Source organism: Rhea pennata, chromosome 1 (assembly GCF_028389875.1).
Source record: "Rhea pennata isolate bPtePen1 chromosome 1, bPtePen1.pri, whole genome shotgun sequence".
Lineage (NCBI taxonomy): Eukaryota > Metazoa > Chordata > Aves > Rheiformes > Rheidae > Rhea > Rhea pennata.
In genome coordinates this window covers 101,338,788-101,365,383 of record NC_084663.1, presented here as the reverse complement: position 1 = coordinate 101,365,383, position 26,596 = coordinate 101,338,788, and the positions used below count along the sequence as shown (strand labels likewise).

General features: G+C 37.5%; 1 protein-coding gene across 1 annotated transcript in view; it reads right to left on the bottom strand.

Moving 5' to 3' along the window:
* The window catches only part of EPHA6 (EPH receptor A6), a 519,018-nt gene extending 500,751 nt beyond the window's left edge, over positions 1 to 18,267 (bottom strand). Inside the window, exon 1 of the mRNA XM_062597081.1 lies at positions 18,057 to 18,267. Coding sequence (XP_062453065.1) covers positions 18,057 to 18,159 — 103 coding nt within the window. The 5' untranslated portion in view covers positions 18,160 to 18,267. The remainder of the gene's footprint in view (positions 1 to 18,056) is intronic.
* Positions 18,268 to 26,596: the final 8,329 nt, after the last annotated feature.

The window sequence follows — 26,596 nt, the reverse complement described above, 5'->3', positions numbered from 1 at the left end:
AAAATATTAATACAATATTACCTCGTGGCAGGTTTCTCTGCCCTCTACGTGAATGCAATCAATTATCATTTAATGTTGTTTCCCAACAACAATAATGAATGCCTGGATCAGAATCTCAGTGTGCTTTTTTGATTGTCCACAGTCCCTTCATTTCCAGTGCTTGCTCTCAGTCAGAACAAGTGATTTAAATCTCATACTTAATTTAAAACAGATGAAGAAGGAATTTAAGATGTTACATTCATATAAATGCCAAATTTATAACAATGAATATTATCTTTTGTATTGCTATACAGCTTAATTTATTTCATCTAAGAGCAATAAAACAGAGTAAGTACTCAGCGATCCTAATAGCCAAGAGGAATCAAATTATGGAAGAAAAAGCTGACACCTGAATTATAATGCATTAAGGTAAAATTACAGCTGAATTTGAGGATAATTTCATTCAATTTGACTTTGTGAATGTAGTATTTTTCCAGCCTGATTTCAGAATTATATGAACTGAGAAGTGTTTTGAATCTGTGAAAATTATGGAATATAATTTGTGTTTTTATAGTTAAGATATCATTAAATTACTATTTGTGTGGCAACAACATATTAGTATTTGAACACTTCAGCTTATCACATATATTTTGTTGTATAAGTCTCAAAACCAAATTTGGGTTAGAAAACTGAAACAGGTTGTAAAAGAGTCTTTAGCTGCTTTAAATAAAGAGAGAGCAGAAGAGGCAAGCAAGTGCAAAAAAGGCATGTTTTTGAGACAGATGATATTTAACTGTGCAATTCCTAGCACAGTTCCTCAAAGATTAGTCATCAGACTGATCTTATTTAATATTTAACTAATGTCCTTGGCCAAAATAGGTTTGTTCTAATGAGATTTTTTTTTTTTTTTTGATGGGAAAGTCAGGAGGCATTGTCAACATTACTGAAGGCTGGAACACCACGCAGGGGGCAACAGGGACAGAAAGAATGATTCCGTCATGTCTGGGATAATAAAAACGGAGGACATTAAATAATACAAATCATAAGACAATGCAATGAGAGCTAATGTCTTTTATAAAGTCAGAACTTAGGTGGAATCAGAGAAGATAAGACCTGCACATACTCACTGATGACAAGGCAACCAAGGACCAGCCAAATGATGGGGAAATGAAGACAACAACTGCCATCACAGAAAATGCCAAGTATTTCTAATAAAAGTATTACTATTGTACAAAGTACCAGTAAAATCTTACCTGCAAAACTGCATACAGTTCTGGCCACCTTCGTTAAAGAAAGACTGAATTAAAATAGGAAGAGGAAGACAATGGCTACCGTACCTGCCTCAGTGACTGTAAATCTCTTGTATGAGAAGAGATGAAAATAGTATGCCAAACCCAAGAGAAAAGATATGATTCCTCTTATAATAATGTAGCTAAATAAACATCAAGGGTAGAAAGACATTCTTAACCTTTGGGACAACGCTGGCACAAGAATAAATATATAAGCACTGACCACAAAAAGATGCCATTTATGAATACAGAAATGGTTCTAAAGTAGAAACTAGAAAGACTCTTAATTTCTAATTTTAAAATGAAAACAAATCATTCTATATAGAAGGTCATACAGGATATTTGCTTATGATGTAGATCATTATTTCCTTATTTCCTTCCTATCCTGGGTTCCAGTTACAGTCAGAGACACTCAATGCTGTAAAAACAGTCTTAGCAGGTACCACTAATGCAAACACTATTTTTTCTGTCAAGAACAATGAAAGAAAACCTTTCAATTCCAGTTACCTTGCAGTAAAATATTTTTCTAACCTTCAGTGAACTTTGCCACCTGCCACTGACACGTCCATGGCTAACTTCCTTCTTTGTTTTCAAAGCAAGGCTGACCGTAACTCCTCCTTGTCTGCTCTTCTTTTTGGAACACAGTAACGAGCACTTAATTCTTGAACCTTTTTCACGGGACTACAATATAGGTCTTTCTGAACTACTGCATTTGTCTTTAACATAAGTCTCCAAAGGACATAACCCACATTATGGACTAATAGCCTGTAAAACTGAATTTTATGAAGTGTAGCAGTTTTGAGCATTAAAAATGGAATCAGTGGACTCCAGTTGACAAAATCTTTTCCCTAACCTGCACTTGGATTAAAACTTCTTTTAATAATGCACTTTCAAAGAGCTAGAACCTGATAAACCTGGAAATGACATATTATTGAACATATAGTGTTTTGCCCAAACTAAACCCAAAATACTGTAAATTAGATTACTAATTTAAGAGAAAGTCAGAGGAAGTTTATTTTAAATCTTCTCTTCCTTCTTCCTACTTTCTTCTTGTCTCCCTTACCAAAAATGTGCTGTTCCATCTCAGTACTTGAAAAAGGAGAGCCTGCGGCTATTTTATGAGCTTTATTCATAATTCATAAATTATATTGCTTTACTGCAACAAAAATCATACTCGTGCTCCCTACAGTTGCATATATTTATTTACCTCTGCCTAAAGAATATTTCCTCCATGAAGCTCACAAGTAAGACTCTTAGTGGTGTGTTCTTATCACTCGGGTATCACCAAACATATTGATTAAACTGTTCTTCCGTGCTTCATATTCCTTTGTATTTGCTTCTGATTATTAAAGAGTTCTAATTTACATCGTGTTCATAAAACATTTCATACCAAGACTAATTCTTTAATTTTTTTCTGAATTTTTTGTATTACTTTAAAACCAGGTCAAAAGCCCTTTAACATATGTTCTGTGTGGTAAAGGCCCTGAAACCCAAACACACAAAGTAAGGTTTTTTTGAGTGCTGAAAAACAGTGACATCAGTCTGAGTGTGGCAGCACAAAGAATTAAACTATTTAGCTAATGAATTCACTGAATTAGAAATGTGCAATTATATCTCATTTGGACATAGGAATATCAGATATAGGAAAAGAAAAAAACCCTTAGGTCAGAGAGTCAAGTATCTACAATAATAGATAAAAGTTTAAATGTATTAGTGCAAAAGAATGAACAGCTCCTCAATCACTCTTTGTATAGCCTGAGTATCAACTCATCACCTTTTTCCTTTCCTAAACACCTTATAAAAAAGACGACCCTTAATTAAGTAGACTCCAAATCTCAAAAACTGCAGTGCAGCATGAAGAACCTGGCAATAGCAGGGGTTTTTTTTAGATTAAGTCCTTACGAAACTAAGTAAATTATATTACATACTACAGTGGAAGAAAAATCTCCAACAACAAATTGCTTTCACAGTCACATTTGAACCTGGAGAAGTAGAAAACTCCTTATCTGCTCAGGTGGTGGCAACTGGTCCAACTCCTGTAATATGATAAAGAATCACAAACCTTTCACCTGCAAAGAGGTTTCTGCTTATACAGCAATATCAGAGCACTTCTCCCAACCCCAGTATTAGCGTCAAGCAGTGTTTCAAAAGTAAAATAGATTTCCAACAACAAAGAGCGGATAAGAATTAAGAAGTTTCCACTTAACAGAAATAACCCAAAACAAACGACTCTGCTTCTCTATCTTCTTCCCCTGTCCCCAGCCTCTGGTACCAATAAGGTTCGATATTGGTATCTTTTGCATCCCATAGCAGCAGCACTGTCTGGCTGCAAACGTCTGGTACTTGGATCTGAGCTCTATGACACTGCAACTCCAGTTTCAACAGTTCCCTTAAAGGCTTCTGTATAAACCAAAGATTGCACCTTGGAGTTACAGTGTATCCTTTACTTTATTTACATAAATGGTATAGGAGATTTCAATTTCAGAGGAGGAATCCCTTACATAAATGGCATAACATGCTTCTGCCAACACTGACATACGTAGTAATTGAACTTACTGGGAGCTGGTAAGGAGACTGTTTAGAACGCACAGAACACCTTATCAGCTCCTGTTCCTGTGTACATGTACCAGTGAAGATATTCAGGCCAGACCTCCCAATGTGATTCTCAAACGGACTTTTAATCAGGCCCCATGGTCTATGGAAAGGATAATTAGATAAAACAACACATTTTATTCAAACAACAAGTAGACGATATTGATAGCTAAGCAGAGAAACCAAGAAAATGACCAAGATCTATAATAACCAAGTCTCCAGGACATGGATCTCAATACTCGGTGATTTGCTCAAAACCCAGCAGCTGTAATGGGTCCTTAACTGAGAATCTTGGTTTTCAATTCTGGCTAGATGGAAAAATTTGAAACTGTATCTGTCACATTTTGTGAGACAAAATAAATGCTCTCCTTCTGACTCTGCTCCACAATAATCAAGAATTACTTGTATGTGTGTTTTTTTTCTATCATCAACCTTAGTTTGGCATCATTACAGTTTACTGGACCACTATAACACTCCCAGTGATGCCTATGGTGTGACTCATAATAGCTCGCTCTGTCACAGCCAACCTAGAAGCTACTACTTTTCTGTAGGTTCTGGGGCACTGCCTTACAGCAATAAAATGAATACATAGCACGTATATTATGTGATTATAATCCCTCTAGCTTTGATTTTGATCTTCTACTCTGATACCCCAATAGGCCAGCTGAGCTTTCCCACCCCTCCTTTTGAGAAAGGCACCATGTCTTTCATCAGTAGGCAAGCTTGTTTCTCTGGAATCTGTATGCTTGATAGCGCCTAGCACAATGAGGTTCTTTTCTGATTCCTACTGAGATGATCCTACAGAACATGCCATAATGAAAAATATATATATATGGTAAAATACTGATGATCCACAACTTCATTTTCATGGATGAACATTTTGATGCTAAAATTAAGTATCAATTCAACAAGGCACACAGCTGTCTATATCAGTCTACAAAAACGTATGTATCTCAAAGTTTGCTCTGTCAGTTGAAAAGAACATAATAGATTAAAAAATGCAAATATTAGGTTTTAAAAATATCATTTAAAAATATCATTAAAGAGTTAAAAGTCAAAGATAAAGGTTTAACCCGCTCTCTCAATTTCTAATAGGGCTCATTTTCTTCCTCCAGAGATGCTCTTTCCTTCTTTAATTAAATGCAACAGAAAGCTTAGAATTCACTATAGATATTGCTGGGGCTGTGAAGAGACAAGTCTTGAATGAAACAAACATTTGCAGTTAAAACTCTGATTGTTTAATTACATGTTTTGTTGACAATGAGTTGATCCTCTCAAATTGCATAAGTGGGTTTTTAAACAAAATAATTTCCCAGTGTAGGTACTGAACAAGCTTCAGTTCTGGGGCAGTAATGATATCATGTCATTATTTTCCAAACTATTAAAACAAAAAGGTTATTCATTGGAACCGAAGATGCAGAAAGGCAGGGTTAAGCAATCTCATTTTGACTTTTCAGTCACTTCCAGTTATGAACCAGAAAAAGGTTTTTTTTTTTTTTTTTTTTTTTTTTTTTTTTAACAAAAGCCCAAAAGAGCAATTGGTTAATCCTGTTTAGGGAGATAGAAGAATGTTTTTGCATTAAGGATAGACTAGACTAGGAGGCAAAATGAAATAGGAATACATGGCTGGATTTTCTTATGAGAAAAACTTCATGTCACCATGTTCTATATTAGGATTGGTATTTGATATATTTATTAAAGGCAAAGGAAGTAACTTAAATAATAGAAGATTACAATCCTAATTCCCTTCTCGCTTAAAAAGGGTGCAAATCAGGAACAACTATGCCAAGATTGCAGCAGAGTACAAGAAGTGTGCAGAGAAAGGTAGGAGGAAAAAAAAATCAATCATAAATGACTTTGGATTCACCTAAACATTCAAACAATTCAGAATTTCATATAACAAAAAAAAATTAAACAAATTAGATTCCACAGATGACAAACTAGATTTTAAAACATTCAGCCCTCCAGGCTAAAGTCTGAACAATCAGATGAGCTATTTGCTAATTTTATCATCGCTTGTTCATTAACCTTTACAATGTATGTACCATGATACATCTGAACCGAGACTAGAGGTACAAATGCAAATAAGGAAGAAGACTGTCTGTTGTCAGTAAATTTTAACATTCTCTATGTGGAGTTCTAAATGTCAACATCTAATCAAGCCTAATCTATTATTGATTTTCTTTTTTGTTTTCAAAATATCCGTCTGTGGCACCAATTTCCATCAGCTTTTATTTCTTGAGGCACATCTCTCAACAATAAGATACATCTATCAGACTATAGCTATTAAAAACAATTTCCCAATTTTCTCTAATACGATGGAAACCCACTAATGCTAAGGCTTCAGGACATTACTTAAAATGAAAACTACTTGCTATAAAATTAGGAAAGAAAATGATTATTAGTAAAGTGAACAGGCTAAACATTACTAGAAATTTTGATGTACTGTGACAACAACAGGTATGCCATGAGAAATGAACATAATGGAAAACTAGCTACAAGTGTGACCTCCATTCTGAGTAGTACAAGGAAAACTGTCATATAATACAGGAATGCTGACCTTACTCTTCTGTAATATAAAAATCTGTCTTTACATATCTGCCTGTACAGAGAGGATATGAAGATGAGGGTATTGTATAAATGCAAAATTACTCAGCTTGAAAGTGTTGATAAATTTAAATCTGTTGTAGGTACAATTATGGTTATAACTTGTGTTACCTAATGCTGTCATCTTACAACATGTTTTTCGACTTCTATCTATTTTGCAAAATAAAATGCTCACTCTGAAATATTCTATGTCAAATGCTCATTTGAAGTGGACTTCGACAGAAAATTTCTACTAAAATCTTTCAGACATTTTCAAGAACAAGACAAGGAAAAATACGTTCTGCATCTCTGACCAAGGAGCACTCACATTTCTGTAATCTGGACCATTCTGATAAAGATTCACTGATGTCCTTTGCTACATGTTCACATTTGTCCAAACTGAATGTGCTCACTAAAGTAAGCTGAAATTTTGGTACTGCCAAAGCTTATCTGCACTCAGCATGCTCCATCCTTAACAAACTCTACATGCCTATTTGACTGTGCTGATACTGGTAAAATGGAGCAATTAATGGAATGATGAAAATAAGGTAATTAAGTGGGCATTGATGGACAGGAGCCATCTAGCAGAAGAATAAGGGTAAGTAAGACAAAACAAGGAGAAAAGGAGTAAAACAAGTGAGGCGATAAAGGCAAGAGCAACAGTAGGGAAGGTCAGGACCATTAAAGCTCTTAAGCAACCTAGAGAGGAGAACCCTACTCTGTAACCTGAAAACAGGCCTATTTTACTCGCAAGTTTCAAAATTCCTTTAGTGCCTAACACAAGCAACTGGCAAAATGTATGTCTTCATTACTATCTAACACCTATTCCACAGAAGATAGCACCTCTCTTGTCTTAAGTAATTCAGATCATTTAGCAGGGGATTATACTGTCAGTCTGAATACATCAACATCCTACAGGAATGACCTGTGAGGAGGGAGAGAAAAAATTTATTTTTTTTTAAGTGATAACTGTAGTAACAAAGGTAATTTCATATTCAGTGTATTTTTACACTAATGAGATCGGTAAGCCCTACACTTAAGTTAGGAAAAAACAGACCTGAAGTCATTAGTATGACTCACAGTCTACTTCAAAGATTTCTGGCTAGCTGAGACTGCAGGAGTCAAAGAGCCTCAAGGGCTGGCGGCCAAGTCTTCTGCTGCAGGGTTGATCTGAAGCTATTGTGAGCCTTGACTTCAGGAAGGCTGTTAAGGGACCAGGTACCCAAAATGGCAAGAAAGTTTCCTGAGCGACAGATCTTTAATTCTCATGGTACAAATCCACCTTGGCTGCACTCAGCATTTTGATGAATGTATTGATAAATCAAGAATTTTAATAGTAGGAACAAATGTTCCAGGTGGAAAACAACTTACTTATGTATAGGAAGAAAAAAATACAATGAATTCAGCTGAAGATCACACTGAAAACCAAAGTGTTACATCTGCTTCTGCCACAACTCCTCTGTCAGATCACAGGTGTGCTACATAATACAAGGTGTACAGGGGATCAATGAACGTGTCTCATGCTCTTCATAGCCAATGTGACACAAGAAATCTGAACTGCAGAAAAAGAGAGCTCACAGACTACTCAGCAGGAGTTTTTTCCAAGCATATAAAAAACTAATTCCTCAGGAATTTACTGTGGATTTCTTACACCGGTCATATAAGCTACAAGCTTTGGCCTTAAAGTTTTCTCCTTTGTTTGGTGGCTAAAAAGACATACAAAGCTAGCTCAAAGGAATATTATGAAAAATATGTTTTCAAAAGATTCAACACGGAAAATATAACTCTGCATGCAGCATAACATTCGCACAGGGCTATACATTACACAGTGGGAACAAGAAATGCTGGACTCCTTCCAGCACTAGCGCTCATTTTCTATAATAGATGAGATGTGCCTATAGAGTGCCTATAGAAAAATGCAGTATCTGATAACATCATTAATACTCATGTGCATCAACAAAAGGAACAATTAACATGATGTGGAAAGCTGTCTGACTTTCTGGTTGACTTTGCAAAGCGAGATTTCTTTAACAGCAGTTTTATACAATACTTGGCTCTACAATGGGCCTTTTTTTGTTTGCTGTACACAATCATTCTTTTTCCTTTGAATATAACAAATATTTCCAATATATGCCATTCTACAAATTCTTACTCCTAGCAAGAGATGTTTCTGCATATTTGTTAAATTAGGGAATAAAGCTAATTCTTCTTGAAATTCCTAGTCTGGAAATCTGCATTGCTGAAATCACAGGGTAAGCATTCTTACCGTTGTCTCAGCAGCAACTGTTTAGATTTCTAACACCTTATAAACAGTCTGAGTGTGAGTTTGATTGAGAAGCTCATGTGTTCCAGAACTCTCTTCCTATTCTTCATTCCTAAATATTAACAATGTTCCTCAAAGAAATGAAGTCCACGAAACTGAATAAATAAATCTAATGCAGCCTTCTGAGTGAGTGTTTTTACTGCATCATTCCGGCATGTGAGCATTTAGCAATTTCAGTGACACAAAAAGAAAGGGCCCTTATCCTCTCATCAAACTAACAGAGATGAAGGTTTTACATTTTTCTTACTTTCCCCATCAGTGGGTGTCAGTGGCCAGACAACACAGCGCAACAAGGATTATACAATTTCACATGGTCCTACTTTGCTTAGCAGAACCGTTGGACTCAAACTACATTCTGGAATATGAATCACACTCAAATGCACTCCATGCCATCAATTTCCAACTACAAAGAATGAAAATACTACAGAAAAAAAGGGCTAGGTTTTCTGCTACTTTAATATGTCCAAAATATATCTGGAGATAAAATTTTTACTTTAAATTTTAGCAGAAGTCTTTCTATAAAATTCAATTTTAAAGTTGCAACTGAAACCCAATGGGAAAATTGGCCCGGGAAATATGAGGGAGATCATCTCTTTTATCAAGATCAAAATGCTAGTCCATTGTTTTACAGAATGTTTTCTAATGCTTTCTTTTATTCCTTTATTTTAAACCAAGAAGCAACTAGCAGCTGGAGAATACAAATTACAGCAGCAAGTGCACTCTAACCAAAGGTCCCCAGCCAAGACAAATCACTCATTACATGCACCAATGATGCTGTTTGCTATATGTGACTTTTCCCCTTTTGTTCTAGGTGCAGAAGCCATTAAATGGATTGAGACGGTAGAGTTACCAATAAATATATCTTTCACTATGTCCTCATTCTGGGCACACACCTTCACAGCGGTTTGTTACAGATGATGCCTACTGCCCATCTTTCTTTTTCCCAGAAGTGACACAATGCCGATTTTATTCTAAGCTAAAACTTCCACAATTTCAGAAATTTGCTAGAATGAAGAAATGCTATGTTACAAATTTAGTTAACATCTCCATATACTGAAATGTTCACCCTGGACTGCTGTGTTCACATTAATACTTTGAACATACATATTGCCTATACTATTCAGCAGACAGCTGCACCGACATAAAAAGAATAGCTGTGCATCCCGTCCTCATTAGCCTGGTATTACTCTTTTGGGAGATCCTGTCAGTAAACAGGACACTCGCTTCAAAGACTGTCTGGAATTCAGTCAACTTAGAACAAATAAAACCACCTCTCTTAAGAGGAGAGTAACTCTACCACCTTCTTACAGACCTACTTAAACACTAAGTTAGACTTTTATTAGCATAAAAAGTATCACACTTGTAAACTATTACTGTTTCTACACAAAGACTTGAAGTAGAATATCTCCCAGTCCACTGTACAGTTGGGTCTACTGGCTCAACCAGCACATTTTAAGAACAGTGCACATATCCACAGATAGAAGAACTTGCTCAGATCTTGAGCTAAGTCTATGTTTTTTGAAACCAGCAATCTATTTTCTTTTCTTATTTTTAAAGCCATTACATTTAGAAAGCAAAAGAAGCAGAGTCTGTGGGCTACTCAGTGGTCACCCAGTGTTCCAGGAGAGTATTTCCCTTTCCTTTTAAGCCGCAGTTCTTTACACCATAGCTAAGGAACTGCTAAACCTCATGAAGCTGGTGACCAACGAAACACAGCTTCCCCCTGCGTGGAATATGCACAAGATCAGGATTTATCTTTCCTTCTAAACACCCATTTGTCTCCCTCTTTGCACAAAGATTCTTTGCAAGTTCTGTGTTACTGAGATTAAAGTGTGGTGTTTGCCAGTGAAGTGGAGAAGGGAGGGGGGCAGCAAGTTAGGGAGAAAAGCTTGGAGACATTGGGATCATTTAAAAATAAATTTTGTAATATCCTGGTCATCACAGATGTTCAAAGAATATGAAAAAACATTCAATCTTAGTTTTGATTCACTTTGTTTAAAATCTTATGTTTGACATTCTTACAGTGCATTCTACTAGCAGTGTTACAGTTATTTTTTTAAAAAAATCAAATGTTTCTCTTATTTTAGTCAATATTTCAGAATTGTTGCTCCATGTAAATTTCATTTATTTATATAGAGCCCAAATAAATCCAAAATTCTGAGATTATTCTACATGAATTAAATTTTATTTTGAATTTAGATGCAATTTCCACATCAAATAAATGTTTTTGAATTTTAAACTTGACCCTATTAGGCTATCAAAAGAAACAACAATATTACAGTATTTTTTAATCTAGTCTTAACCTAAAGATGAAAATACCCCTAATTCCTTTAAAAGTATATAATAATTATTTAGGCATCATGTGTTTAGAATGTAAACAGCTTAAAATGTGTAAAACAAAGTAACAATATCTGCTGGCTTAAAGGTTGAGGCATATTATGAAAAAAATCTGAAAGAACTGTTTAAAAAGAAGGAAAGCTTCATACAGTATCATCCATTGAGGTGAAAAACAACCGTGCATTGTTTGGCTGCTGCTTTTTGAATATTTATAAAAATATCTGAGCAATAATAAACAATACTTTTATTAATAATTGTTCCATTGAAGAAAACTGCTAAATCTGTTATGATTAAACTATCACCACTATCAAGGTATTCAGCATCTTTACGTTTTCTTACAGTATGACAGAACTCAGTCCACATGCAGAGATCTGAGACAGCAAATGCTTAAAAAGCTGATATGGAAGTATTATGTTGTGGGTGAAACAAATCAGTAAAATTTTCCCACTGACTATAGAAAAAACTTCAGGGTCATTTTCTTCTACATGGATATCTGAAGCTTGCTCATCCGTCAGAACAAGCACTTGCATTAAAACTAAGCTTAGTCTCTAAACTGTATCCTGTGACACACACTGAAATAAACACATCATAAATGTACGTTGAATTAACTGAAGTGACTTCTCTTTAACACCTAGCTATTTTGAGCAGACTTATTCTTTAGACATGAGAAAGAACAATAGTCCACCTACCAAAGGAAAAAAAAAAAAAAAAAAGGAGTGTTGCAAGTATGATAATGAAAGCATCCTTGGAACTAGTGTACGGATCTGTGGAATAGGTGGTGGAATGGAAGCCTGGCTAGAGTGATTATAAGAGAAATGAACTGGCTGAAGATAATTTCAGCATTAAATTTTACAGACTTTACTATATCCTGGAAACATCATGTCATCATTACAACAGAAGACTGATGATTATTTTAAGGGATAAGTACAGAAAATGGAAAGAAGCATTTACAAATATAAAAAACAAAACAAAAATCTTGGTGTAGATTTTTAGATTATTAAAAGATCCCGCAAAACACTTCCAAAAAAGAAAAAAAAAAACTTTACTAGAAAAATCCTAAATTACACACAAGTTGCCAAGAGAGTCACTGAACAAAAAGGATAAGGAAGTGGCATTCAATGATTAGAACATAATCTAAGAGAAAGAGCTGGGGAATAATTTTTGCAGAAAGATAAGTTTATTTGTATAGATTATTACTGAGAGAAGAAATACTGCAAACAATTTCATATCTTTAATACGTAACAGAAATCATGTTTTAGATAGTAACAGTAATTCTTAATTCTTATACTTTTCATAAAGATTGGCATATCATTTACAAGTTTAAATACAGCTTCTGTAGATGTATTTTTCACAGCTGGTATTTTTTCTTTCTGACCCCCTCTGCATGATAATGTGATCCCCTGAGGTCAGGACAGATTTTGGATAAATAATTCTCTACTTTTCTATTTCCATACTACTTAAAATTCTCTCTCTCTGTCACAGACAGAGTTCAGCATGTTAACTGGAATGACAAATGAAAGGCCAGCCTCTTATTTGTGTCAATGTCAAGTTAGAGGAACTCCAGTGATCCTAATAGAGACATTCCAGTTTACAGATACACAGCCCAAATAAGAATATATTTCAACACAGCTATGCTATATTAGGATATGTAAATCAAACAATGCAGTGCTTGTCACACTCCATATGCATATCAGCTGCAATATCTACATATTTCTAAATATGGGTGATTAAGTAAAGATTTTAAATAAGTTAGGCTTTTACTTTAAAAAGTTTAGCCAAACATCTGGGTATTAACTTAGCATACATTTCACTGACTAACCAATTACTGAACATTTAAGACTTTTCTAAAATTCGCAAGTGAAAAGTATAGCATCAGATGGCCTAACTGGCTCTGAGGTAGAGTTCAGATTTAACTACTTTCATCTAAAATATGTATCTGGAAACCCACAAGAATTATCCATTAGAAAAGCCGCATTTCCTGCAGACTCTTTCCTTGTTTCATTGGTAAACGGTTTGATTCAACAGTGTTGTTTGCTCAAAAATTTACTGTTAAATTCACAAGAAGGTCAGAATGGTCATTCTGGATCAAACCTAAGGTCCACCTAATCCAATACAGAAGGACAGTTTGAGAGCAGCCAGCAGCAGACACTTTGAAAATGAACTCAGAGCAGCAGGCAGATGCGGGACAGTCTGCTTCCTGCATTAGGCATCAGTCTGGTTTCTAGGAACTCCACTGTCTTGTTTCTTAAAGCAAGTAAGATGCCAGCTGAAACTGAAAACACTAGTCTCTGAATAAATCATGAGAGATCGAAAAAACACTGGCTTACTAACTGTCAGCTATTTTCTTCAGTTTGTTTTTCCATGCTTCCTTCTAACACTAGCTCAATTTTTGATTTACATCCTTGCTCCATAGGGCAAGGCTGTACACATTTAGAAATACTTCAGTTCCTCTGTGCAATCTTCACCTCCTTGAATTACATGAGAACTACTGTACTGACATGGTCTTAACCTACATCTTGTTTTACCAAGCTATATATTTTTTGTTTTAAATGTTTCCACACCAATCATTCTCACCTGTCCAAAATAAACAAAATACCCAAAGAGGACTTAATGCTGCCAAATAGATGATTAGGAATATATTATGAAGCATTAAATTTAAGTCTGTTATCTGGTATTTATGGCATGCAAATGTAGACTTTTGGATACAAGTTGTTTCACACACATCTAAGACTGTAAAGGTTCCAAAGCTGTCATTAGCACTGAAGTTTATCTGGGACAAAAATATTTTTTAAAAAATGCCTTATAGCTTGAGGCAAAAATATGATTTTGCTCACAATTCATTCTCTGCACACTTAAGAGAGTGACACACTTCCACCACACGGGGTTTTTTTGTTTGTTTAATTTTCTCATTTCTCCATAGTGACTTAAATGCTCACAAAAAATACTAACTGGACAACTGAACAGCAAAATTGACCAGGATGAGTACAATACAGACAGCAGCAGAATTTTCTTCACACTATTCTAAGTCCTCTAAGTAAGAGCTATCCTCTAGCTTTAAGGGGTCAGGCTAATCCTGGGAGTTCAGCCCCTATATCTGCTCAGTCCTTGGTCTCCGTACTGTTACTAATCTCTACAGAAGAGCTCCAAATGCTGTATTTCAAAAGGAGTGCTTGTCGGTGATGGATTGCAGTTATGTAAAAATAAAAACAGGAATAAAAATAAGCCAACTTCTTTGAACTGATGAAGAATTCAAGGTCGTTACTAATCTGGCTGAGATTTTAATACCAGAATAAAAAGAGCTCTATGTATTTAGAGCTACCCAACTTACATCAAGTGTAATGACTGTGAAAAAATGGCTATATGAATTTCAGAATTGGCATCTTACATAATGTTACTTTCCTTTTAGGAAAAAAAAAAATATAGGTGCCATTTAAGAGGGCATGAGAGAACAGCCTTGCATAATCTGACAAAATGCACTGAGACCTGGTAACAGAAAAAGCATATGACTTCCTTTTACAGTTCACTGTTACATATGGAACTCTGCAAGCCCTACAGTCTGTCTTTGGAATTGATCTTCTTGTCATGGGTAATAGCAGGTTAGAGTTTGAAAGAGGCCAAGGTACAGAAATTCCTTCTGATTTACATGTATGCAGAAACACATGTAAATGCATGCTTAGGAAAGGATACTATAGAACTCTTCCCTGATGCGACCTCTATCTTAAAAGTTCATACATGTTTCCCAAAGAGCAGCTCACAGTTTAGATACTATTGCCTTTATTACTAGTACCTTTAGGTTTGAGAATAATGGCCAAACTCGGCACGTTCTGATAACCAAACAACAAACCTACAATATCAGCTGAAATCCTGCATAATAATGCAACTTTTTAATGACTGGATGTCATGGTCAATTAATGAAAATTTAGATGAAAACATAAGCACTCATCTTACATTACTAATTGAGGTTTATTTTTCAAGCAATTCTATTTCAGACTATTTTGAGGCATTGTTCATACCCAGCTCTATGGCCTTGCCCTTGCCAACCTATTTTTTTTTTTTTTTTTTAACAGCACAAACTAAACCTTTGCATGGTCACAATTTATTTTTGAACTTACAACTCCATTAAGATGAATAAGTTCACTTTTCTGTCAATAGTATTGTTTCTGTCTGCCTTGCTACAGATACTGTAAGACAGCGTGCATTGATTTACTTGCTGAAGAATGACAACCTAAGAGTCTTGGAAATATATATGAAAAAGTATTTTTTCCTGTTTGAGAAAAATGAACAAAAAGATAAATCCTAACATAGTAATAACAGTAATTTATAAGACTGCAGGGTATTAAATCTCTGAAAATCCTTCTTTAGTAACAGGAAACAAAACATTAAGAACAAGATGGAACGTTTGTCCGTTTTCTGATTTGGATTAATAAACTTATTCTCATTTCGCCTTTTTCCCCCCAAACAATTGAGCAACCCAGCTAAAACATTCCTTTGTAATTCATCCATATTTAGTGTCAATGACACTCTGTTTGTAAATCCAAAAGAGAAGACCAAAAATATCAGATAGTAAAGCCAAGCTAAGTTATTATAAGTAGTCAAATCTAACAGCAATTATGGCAAATGTATTTCCAAGAAGAATACTCTGAAAAATCACCTGATGAAAATGTAAAAGTAGAAAGAAGTCAACTGCAAGTTTTAAAAACTTCTTTATAGCTGGGATTCCAAATATTAGCAACTGCGACTGGTATTTTAAAATGACCCATTTAAGTATTCACACAATGTTCAACTTCTTTATTGTGCTCATTTTCTTTTCCTCAATTCCTATATTCAGATAAAATCATTATGAAAGTAGTTTTTTTCACTAGCATTTTATTGATCATGTGCTATAATAATTCATAACTTTTTGTTTTGTATGTGTTTTGTTGAGTTAGATTCATGATTTGATTTCTATGGTACAATCACAACATAGAAGAGGTCTCTGAGTTTACTGAAAGTTTTAAAAAGAAGTGAAGAAAGAGATGCTACTAAGAGTTTAGGAAATTCAGTACTCTATGGAGCAGATACTCCAATGCCTGAAGTTGTTTAGAAAAGTTATATTAATATCAAAAAAAATCACTTCATCCTTGAAAGACTTTCCTTTGGGATAAGCTGTTTCAATAACTGTTTTTTTTTCTGCGGCTTTTTAAACTTTACTGCTTTTTAAAACATTCTTCAAATATTACTAACAAAACCCCAGAAATATGAAATGTTAATTCAGAAATTTATTTTAAAATACTCTTAACATAACTTGCATTACTTAATAAAAATTCTTAGATATTCTATATTACATATGCAAATAGATTTTTTTTCCAGTATTCATGTGTCTCGTTAGGCCTGGTGGTAATATAAGACACATTAGCATGTACTAATGAGAGTGAAATAGAAGCAAAGCTGTGCTGTGCTACCATGAAAGTCTGATGTTGTCTAAGACATGAGTAAGGGCAAAATGTAATACTGCATCGATAGGACTATACATTATACAATTACAAACTGAATTTTTTTAAAAAAATCACATTTAGTGTAGAAGAATTAAAGGAAATTTGGAATCCCTGCTGCATCTGATTGCTCAGTGTATTTGTGCCTATACTACTGTATTCTCCTGTTTTCTAGATATTTTATTCTCTCCTCTTGCTGTTACCCACATATATACAATGAACACTGAAAATGAATTGTAAAACAGAAGTGTGAAAATACATTAACTATATATTTTATAGCACCTCATGCATAAAAGCAGTTCTTTTTCTCTGATCATTACTTTCCTCCATACTCATTTTCAGCACTCCTCTCAACAAGGAAATATCCTTTTAATAATTTCTGCCAGAAGCAAGACTACAGTTTGCCCTTCAGTTTCCATATTTTAACTTGCATCACACTAAAACCCCATGACATGAAAGCTAAATTTAAATATATATATATATATATATATACACATATATATATAAGTAGGAAGGAGACTCCTAATTTAGGAATAAATTCATTTATGTTCTCCACAACTGAAGTAGAGAGATGTACATTAAACAAACAGTTAAGGAAATGTTCCTGCTCTACCCAATGCTCAGTAACATATAACAAGATGTTTCATCATCAGCTATGGGCTTTTTTTCAGTTCTTCCTAACAAAACTTGGTATCCTCCGAATGTGCTACGCATTTTTAATTTTTTTCCTAAACAGATTGAATCCGTTTTTAATCTAAAGGCCCTTTTTAAACATACGCAATACTGCAATCCAGACGATTAAACTACTGTTTTAAGTAAGACATGATGAGCATGCACCTGCGACAACATTACATGGGGGCATGGGGGGGGGGCGGTTCTGGGAATCACATCGTGGCATGTAAAAAAAAAAAAAAAAAAAAAAGGTGTTAAGGACAGTCAGGAATCTCTGTGCGGTTCGTTCGCTAGCAACAATTTCTCTCAACGTGCGCCAAGTTTTCCAAAATCCATTTTCAAGAAGCGCCGAGTTTGGCGGGAGGAAGAGTAAACCTCAAAGTCAGAAGTCAAGCGGAGAGATACGGCCAGCGCACCGCACCGGGCGGCAGCTGCGGTGCCGGGGGGCCGCGGAGCTGCCGCCCTGCCGCCGGGGCCGCGCCGCCGCTCCCGGGACGCCCGGCCGGCTCGGCCGGAGCAGGCAGCGGAGCCCTCTCCGCTTCCCTCGCCCCACAGGCGCTACCTCCGCGGGGCTATACCCGCCCGCCTTCGCAGCTCCGCCACGGGGCAAGCCCCGCCGGGCGGCGAGCGGCCGTTGGGCGCGCGGCCGTTGGGCGCGCGCGGGACCGCCCGTCGCGGCGGCCCCCCCGGCAACGCACGGAAAGTTGGCGGGAGTGACCCCCCCCCCCGCCCCGTTCCCCTTCCCCCCTCCCGCACACACACACACGGAGCGGCCGCGCCGACCCGCGCCCCTCCGGCCGCCCTTACCTTGGTTAGTGGCGACGTGAGCGGCGGCGGCGGGGCGCGCTGTCAGCAGGGGGAGGAAGAGGCCAAATCTCCAGAGCAACCCCCTCGCCTCACAACACCCCATGGCTGGTGCCCGCCGGGCGCTCCGCGGCCTCGGCCCTCCGAGGCTCCCCGTCCTCCTTCAGGCCAGCGGGAAACGCCGGGGCGCCCCCGCCCGCCGCCCCGGCGGGGTCCGGTGCGGCCCGGCGGGCTGCGCTGCCTGCACTGCCGCCGGGGCGGGCGCATCCACCAGCGGGGTCCCGGGGCACGGCGGCGGCCGGGCGCGGACGCGGGGCGCCGGGAGCCCTGGCTGCCGCCCTGCCGGCAGGGGCGGCGGCGCCGTTGCGAGCCGGGGCAGCTCCGGCAACTTCGAGGCGGCGGCGGGGGGGGGGGTCGCGCCCTGCTCCTGGGGCGGCTCCGTCAGCCCCGCAGAGGCGCCTCCAGCAGCCTCCTCGGCGGGAGCAGCCTCCTCCCGCGGCCGCGCTGCACGGCGCCCCGCATCCCTGTCGAGAGGCAGCGCCGAGGGGGGCTAATCTCCCATGGTGGAGGGTCTTCCCCGCTGCCGCCGCCGAGCTCCCCTGCTGGAGGCGGAAAGGGCAGAGGGGCCGGGCGCCGCCTCACGCACCGCAGGGCATCAACCAAACTTGCGGAGCGGCATTCCGCACCTCGCCGCCGCCGTCCGCGGGTCTGCCGCGCTCCCCTCTCTGTCTCTGTCTCTCCCTCTCTGCGGCGGAGCAATCAGGAATCAGGCTGCTCTGGTGTGATTTCTGCTCCTCTCTCCTGATTTGCGTGCCGCGCAGCCGGCTGCAGTTTTTGGTGCTGTTGCTCTCCCGCCGCCCGCGGAGCGATCACCCCCTGCGGCGGGGCCGCCCTCGCCCCGCAACCGGCGCTGCGCCCAGCCCGGCGGCTGCCGGGTCCGCCGGGAGGCCAGCGCGGCCCGGCGCCGGGGGCGCTCCGGCACACGCGCCCAGCCAGCCGAACGGGCGGGCAGCGCGCGCGGGGCGGCGGCGGCGGCAGCGGCGCGCGGAGCCGCGGCGGCCCCTCCTCAGCCGCCCTCCCGCGGGGAGCCGGGGCAGGCGGGCGGGGAGGCAGGCGGCCGCCGAGAGGCGCCCCCTCGCCTCGCCTCGCCGCCGCCGGCAGCCCGCAGGTCGAATGCGGCCGGCTCAGCACTAGAGGGGGTTAGTTGACAAGGCAAAATAAAATCCCGCCGCTCCGCCGGGCGAGCGCCGCTGTGGCGGAGCGTAAAAAACACCCGAGGAGGAGCGCGGCGCGCAGCAAACGTCCCGCGGAGGCTCGGGCCCGGCCCGCAGCCGGCCCCGAGGCGGCGCGGTGGGCGTGGGAGAGCCGAGGAGGCGCTCCCCGAGCGGACCGCCGCAGGGAGGCCGCAGGAGAAACGCGCTTCTTTAAAGTTACGCCCAGAGAGTGCGCGAGCAAATGTAAGCCAGCCACATTCGGGCATATCCGTTTCAAAGGCGCGATATTTATTTTGTATCTTTATTTTCTTAATTCAGGTAACTGGGAGCGTACACGTGGCTGACTCAGGAAGCAGAGGTAATTTATGTGAATACATGGCTACTGATGAGGTCTGCATGCTTCTAGCCGTTCTCGAAGGCTCCCCGAATGCCAGAGGATAGCACTACCACTGGAGCTGGAGTCACTGTTTAAGTGCTGTACTTACAGCACCCCCTCCCCCAATACTAGGCCTTAAAAAAAAAAAAAAAAAAAAAAAAAAAAAAAAAATCCATTCAGCACCTCAATTCATAGATTTGTACAATGAAAAAAAAAGTAGATACTCTAACCCATACTGCTGAATGTGAACTCCTAAAATGAGGTGTCTGCATCCATACATAAGAGAACAAAGTGGTTTGACTCTCAAGGCTGATGAACGTCCGTAAATTCCACCAGAGTCAAGGGAAATAGGACTACAACGTACTGCACTAGAGGAAATCAAAGTTCCTGCTGAGGTGCCTTACTAATTTGTAAATAGTTGAATAGCGATTAGTTTTTTCCTTTAATTTCACTTTGGAGGTTAAAGGAGAAAGTTGACTTTTTAAAATTTCATCAGAAATTCTAAACATTATTGTCTATTTGTTGTAATATTGTTTTATTATAGAATTAGCAGGGTCAACAGAAAGTAACAGTGACAGTACAGGGTAACATGTTTGGGTTATGAGTGAGAATTCAGAATTTTCATTTGCTCCAATACCTTCTTCAGCAGTAAGATCATTTCCAAGCAGACTGCCAGAAGAAATCAGTGCAGGACATGGTATAAAATGCACCACCAGATTAAGGTAGGTCATTTGGACATACTCAATACAGCTGTTTGTCTGCAACCTCTGAAGAAGACTTTCACATATTAATGCAAAATTGCAGTTCACACAGGAGAAGTAAACTGAGTTTCCTTTTCTCACATGCTATACATTTGGGCTTTTTATACTAGATTTTCCTCAGACAGCACTAGTAACGCAGGCATTTATGTATATGTGCATACACATGCACACACACTTGAGCCCCTCCAGATACTTCTGGACATACATGTGCATATGTGCACTGTACATTACCTATCCTTAATTGCCATTATTGGAGCCAAATGAGAGTTTTTAAAGGAGCTGAGAAGATAGGGTTTACTGCTTCTTTTGCTTTTGCATGTCATGTCAGACTATAGCTGAATACAAGAAAAGAGGCTGAAAGATGTGACAGTGGCATAGTCAAAATCTCTTTTATGTTTTCTCTCATGTGCAAAGCGTAGCCTTGCCTCCAGGTAACCTTGAACTCCACATGCCACAGGAAACAGTTATGTAACTAAACAACTAAAGTGGATAGCATTTTCTGTGAAGTGTCCTTTCACTAGTATAACTAGCTACAGCATTTTGAGGGGAAAAACTTGGAAAGAACACTGCTTATTCATCTGAATACAGATTAAATTTTTATAACCTCAAGTATTATCATTAATCCCAAATTAAAACTTAATCACTGTGCTTTAATCTTTCAGATATGTGCAAACATGCTAAACATAACAGAGGAAAGCAGAAGTATTAAATATAAAAAGATAGGGTTACTATTTGTGTACCTATTTTTTTCTGAAATTAAAAGCCACTTAGTATTATAAACAGTGCAACAATAAAATTATTTTTAGCACCTTTTTGTATGGAATAACTGTACCAAGTGAAACAGAAAAAAAGAACTGGAGTTTGAATATCATTCATACTCAGATTTCTAGAGAGTATATTTTTGCAGAATCAAGGAAATTATGTATTTTCCCATTATTACAACAGAATTTGGTCTGTCTAAAAACTACTTATTTTATTTTTATTGGTATTTCCTTAAAAAAAATACTTCTATTAAAAAAAAGCTACAAAAGGAAATATAGCATAGACACATAATTACATGTAATAAGCTGTGAAGATTTCCTCTCTTGTTTGTGTAGCTAACTATACATAACCTTGTTTTTAATGTACTGTAGTTGTGTTAATTGTAATAAAATAAACTGTGACTTCCTGGAAAAGAGCAAAGCCTGCCTTTTTAATAAAATTCCCTATAATTTAGTGTGTTGTACAGTGTGTTAGTCTTTTAAGTCATCATTCACAACTTCAAATGATTTAATGTGATCAAAGCAAACATTTTGCTTAAAATAGTAACAAAGAACTGATTTATAATAAACTTAAAACATACTTTCCATGCAGCTGTCAATAGGATTCACTGATTTTAAAATTACTGTAATATTTGGACAAAGAAATCTGTACTGTGATTTTTAGTAAAATGTAAAATTCTAACATAAACTAGCCTACTACTATACTAAAAAAATACATAATGTAATATTGATCCCTTAAAGTCTAAGCTGATGGCTTTTTAGATGAACAACATATACTGCTTTTTTTGCACTACATCCAGAAATGAACTTTTTAATAGTATATCTTTTATTTTGGATTCCAAATTACCTTCCCCCATAAAACTGTATGTAAATTCCATTTTGTTATACATAATGTTCTTGTTTCTGTAGAATTATACACATATTTTATTTTTTTAAAGTGAGTAGGCCTTTTAGTTTTTTACCATCCTTAGCTTTTAGCAATTGTTACAGCAACAGGATGACACTAGATCACTATTGATATATTTCCCTCTCACTGCTATGTTCTCCTGATGTGCTTATGAAATGTGCAGCAATTCACATGAAGTGTTTTTAAGTATTTGCATTTTTGACAGTTTTCTCTGTTCAAAAAATACTGCCGTAAGGTCAAGAAAAAGAAAATAGAAATGTCATAAAGTTACAGGCTTATTACCTTCCCTATTATTGGTACACAAGAAGTCAAAAAGAAAACTACATATTTAAAGAAAAAAAAAAGATACAAGCTAGAAAGATACAAGTATTAAAACTAGTCCAATTAGGTATTAAAATTCTGATACTGGAAAATATTACCTGAATTACTATCAACACTAACATCAACACAGTCATGAATTTACTGTGTTAGGGAATCTTTTCTCTATTGTTGTTAGAGGCAACAACTCCTATACATACAGGATCCAGGAAAGTCATTGGCCAGGTCCTGCCTGTTAATTATGTAAGTTTGTTACTAGATTACATTTTCCTTGTCAGTTGACTTGTATATAGTGTGGACCTATTCTGAGCACACTATCCTAATGCTCTACATCACTTAAAAGGTGCAATTTAATTAAGTGACAACAAACCAGTTAGACTGAATATCTTTTAGATCATTGATTGACAAAATGTGTAGTATATAATTTCATTCCCAACTTGTCATAGTAACAAGCTTAGAATTGCCCCAAATTATTTTTACACTATAACTACTGAATCAGTTTTAAAGAGGTGATCCAGGCAAATCAGTAACATATTTTTCACCTGCAGTTTGTTCAAATAAATCTAGTTATTTGTATTAAGAAGCAAGGCAAAATATACAGTCTAAGCAGTTTACGTTTTGCAGGAAAGTCTAACAATAATGGAATTTTCCTAGAATTCTCTCAAGAATAATAAATTGCTTGGCAGTGAATATTTTTAATATCTGAAGACAATGAGTGAGATAGCATAGTAAAGGGGTGTCAGTAAAGGTGGCAGAATGAATTAAGTCAAAAAGATCCAAAAGGAGAGGAATGGAAGGTCTAGACCACAAGGATAAAAATTGTAGCCTCATTGACAGTGGAGGAGCTAAAATTTTCATGATAGTGTTGGTGAAAGAATGTCAGAGATGACTATGGTTAAATACATTATCTGAATTAAAATGCAAGAGAGAGCAGAATCATATACTAATTAAGCTTAGGAGCAGGAGAAACGTAAGCTTTTGTATGAGGGTTTTATCCATCTCCATCAATGAAACAATTCCAGTTGATGTAATTGCAAACTGAGTCTCAAAATGGTAAAACGGTTTTAATCATGGATAAAACAATTTGGAAAAAGAAAAAAATCTAGTTACTAGAGAATTAATCAGGTTCTATCTGCACTATCCAAATAATCCCATTGACACTACCAGGAATGATTGCATTAGGGTATACCTCAAAACAGAGTCCAAGCTGTTTATGCAAGCTAGAAGACTTACATTGCACTCAGCTCATAATGCTCCTTAGTTTCTTCTCTAAGTGTATTTAAGGCTAATTAATTATTGTAGTGAGATACATATTTAGTAATTAGAACTAATAGTGAATACAACCATAACTGAATGTATAATAGTAATGTTATAAACATTCTAGATTACAAGAATTTATGTCTAGGTTAAGGCCCTACATTTGAAATCGTTATTGAAATTTTACTGCTAAAATTCTAAAGAACATATTTAGAGCTTTAACAGAGACTTAAATTTAAATTTGGACTCTTCATCTTTATGAAAAGGCAAGAACTTGTGTTTCACACCATCCTCATAAAAATGGTGAAACCAAAAATGAAGTCAACAGACTAAATCAAATTGCACACCCTGACAAAACTGAAGTTTTGTTGTATGTTTTGTTGAATGATGTTTAGCTACAGATAAACTAGAGCTGTCTGTATCTAAATACTCTTCTTGAGTTTTACAGTACCTTAAAAAATGGAAAGTTTTCACATGCTTTAATATATATTGGTTCTGAAATCAAACCCTGTGGCTACATACTATTTTACTTGAATTAATACTATATCTACTTAAAGATTTAAATCTTCCTGATTGTTTTTCCCTTTCGGTACTGCTGCCTTGTAGATGAAAATGAGAAAACACTGAGGTCGGCTCAGTACAAATAACAATAAATGAAAACAACCAGTCTTACTATAAAGACATATCTTTTTGCCTTATCCAGCTAAAGCTTAATGCAGAAATGGCTTCAGGCACTGGAGCAGACGTGTTTATCATTACTACAGATTAATGTTCTGTTTTAACAGGAACTGTACATTTATTCATGCTTGCATTGTCTTAGTAACTGGTGTGATGTGGCGTATACATTTCTACGCATGAAGCTGAGCTAATCTGCTCTGAGAGAAAGCAATTGTTCCCATGAAAACTAACAATAGGATACATTAACTGTCATATATGAGACATTGGTGGCAAATATATCAACACAGCTGATATATTTTTTAGCTACTCCTGGAAATGATGAATCAAATTTTTTCAGTTTATACAGTGGTCCTTCATACTACCAAAAAACTAGACTGATTCTATCACTTAATCTTTAACTGTACACAAACTAACTGCAATTAATTTCAATAAAGTGTTAGCACCAAGCATACTATTTTAAGTCTAACAACATCTGTCCATGATACACTCAAACCAGCATACAAGAAGTGGCCATTCACAATGACTTAGTGAATTTACATCTCTCAGGCAACTTTAACTTTAAAACACTTTTAACCTTAAAACATCAAAAAGACATCTTGGAACACAGACATAATCTACTAATTGAACTTTGCAAAATAGCAATAAAATGTGATCAAGTTTATTTACTTACAATAGTCTCTAACTGTTTTTCACTTTTAAACACAATTAATGTTTAATAATGCCCAATGCTCCAAAATTGTAGATTTGCTTTGATACCATGTTGCTTTCTACCAGCAGTGACAATTCATTTCTTGAACATTTGAAGAATGCATTTGAATTTTGCCTGTAACTGTAACAAGACGTGGGATTATGCCTTTAGACCTACCTTTAAATATTTATATATGTATATGTATGCATGTATACGAAAACATGCATGCACATACGTTAAGTTTTTCAAATATATGACTTAACACTGCAGTTCAAAGTTTGCTCTTGGTTTTGGTGATCATAAGGAATTATCTGTTTTGTGAAGAGCGCAAATAGCCTAAATATCCTATCTATGCATTTTACTTTGAACATCGAAGGATTGTTTAAATTATGAACATGTGAATAACAAGAAACTGCAGGCTAGTATTAATTACTAGGAACATCCTCTAAAGCTAGTTAGCTTCATAATTTTCCTATGCAAATTTTCCAGCTTTTACATCATTATCATTTCTATAAATTGTATATTCACACTATCAGGTGCTGGGTTGTGTCACTGTGACCAGCAGACACTTTTCAGTAGCTGAGATAGCTGCATGCCCAAGACTTCTCCTCTTCAAACTTCAGTCTAATTGAAGGTTCTCTGTACCTGTTTAGAGACAAAACAGATATAGTAGGGCTGGGCCAGATTGGGCTGCAGGGCAAATTCCTACATTTGGTACTTTGGAGCAGACTTTGCACTTTGCAAATTCCTGTGAGATCCACAGAGTTTGTCTCCTTTTTAATTCTCCCTTGTACTCAAATAGCCTAATGTTTTAGGAAAAGAACTAAGGGTAGCAGGGTAAAGGTCCAAATGCTTTTCATGATAAGTGATTTTTAAAATTGTTTAAAAAATTGGTGCTAAAAATAGTACTAGGTGCCAGTAGGCCTTGTTTATAAACCCTAGGAAATGTCATTTCTATTTTAAGAAAATAATTTTTATTAAAAAGACAGAGATTCAAATGTTAAAAATACAGATTTTATGTTGCTTTTATGACACATTACTTTTGTCTTGTGAAAAAGTATTACAGATTTTTTATTCTATTAGTATAAGCTGTGTTATAGTTCCTGATCCCTGCTTCTTTCAATGCACAGAATTAATAGTATTCAGGACTGTAGAATAGAGTGAGATAGTGAGGTATTACAAATGTCACTTGTTTTAGGTGTTAGAATGAAGAAGAACTCTTGCTCTAGCCTGGCTTTTGCTGCAGTTTTTTAATATTACACAGAAATCACTGAAATCAACTTTAATTGCAGGTAGCTGAGTTGATCGTGTGTGTGGAAGTTGTCAGTTAGGAATAAAACAGGTAGTGACCATAGGCAGCAAAGTTTAAAAATCTCCCTGTCCTCCTATAGCCTACCCTTCTAACTACAACCCACTTTATCCCTACAGGCTCCAAAAGGCTCTGAATGTATTTTTCTTTCTTGCTTCATTAGACACAATGCCAAGGAAACATGGAACACATTACTGATAAGAAGTAAGAAGAAAACACCTTCCGAAGTTTTGCAAGACATTTGGTAAAATAGCATATGAGATATAGCTACACA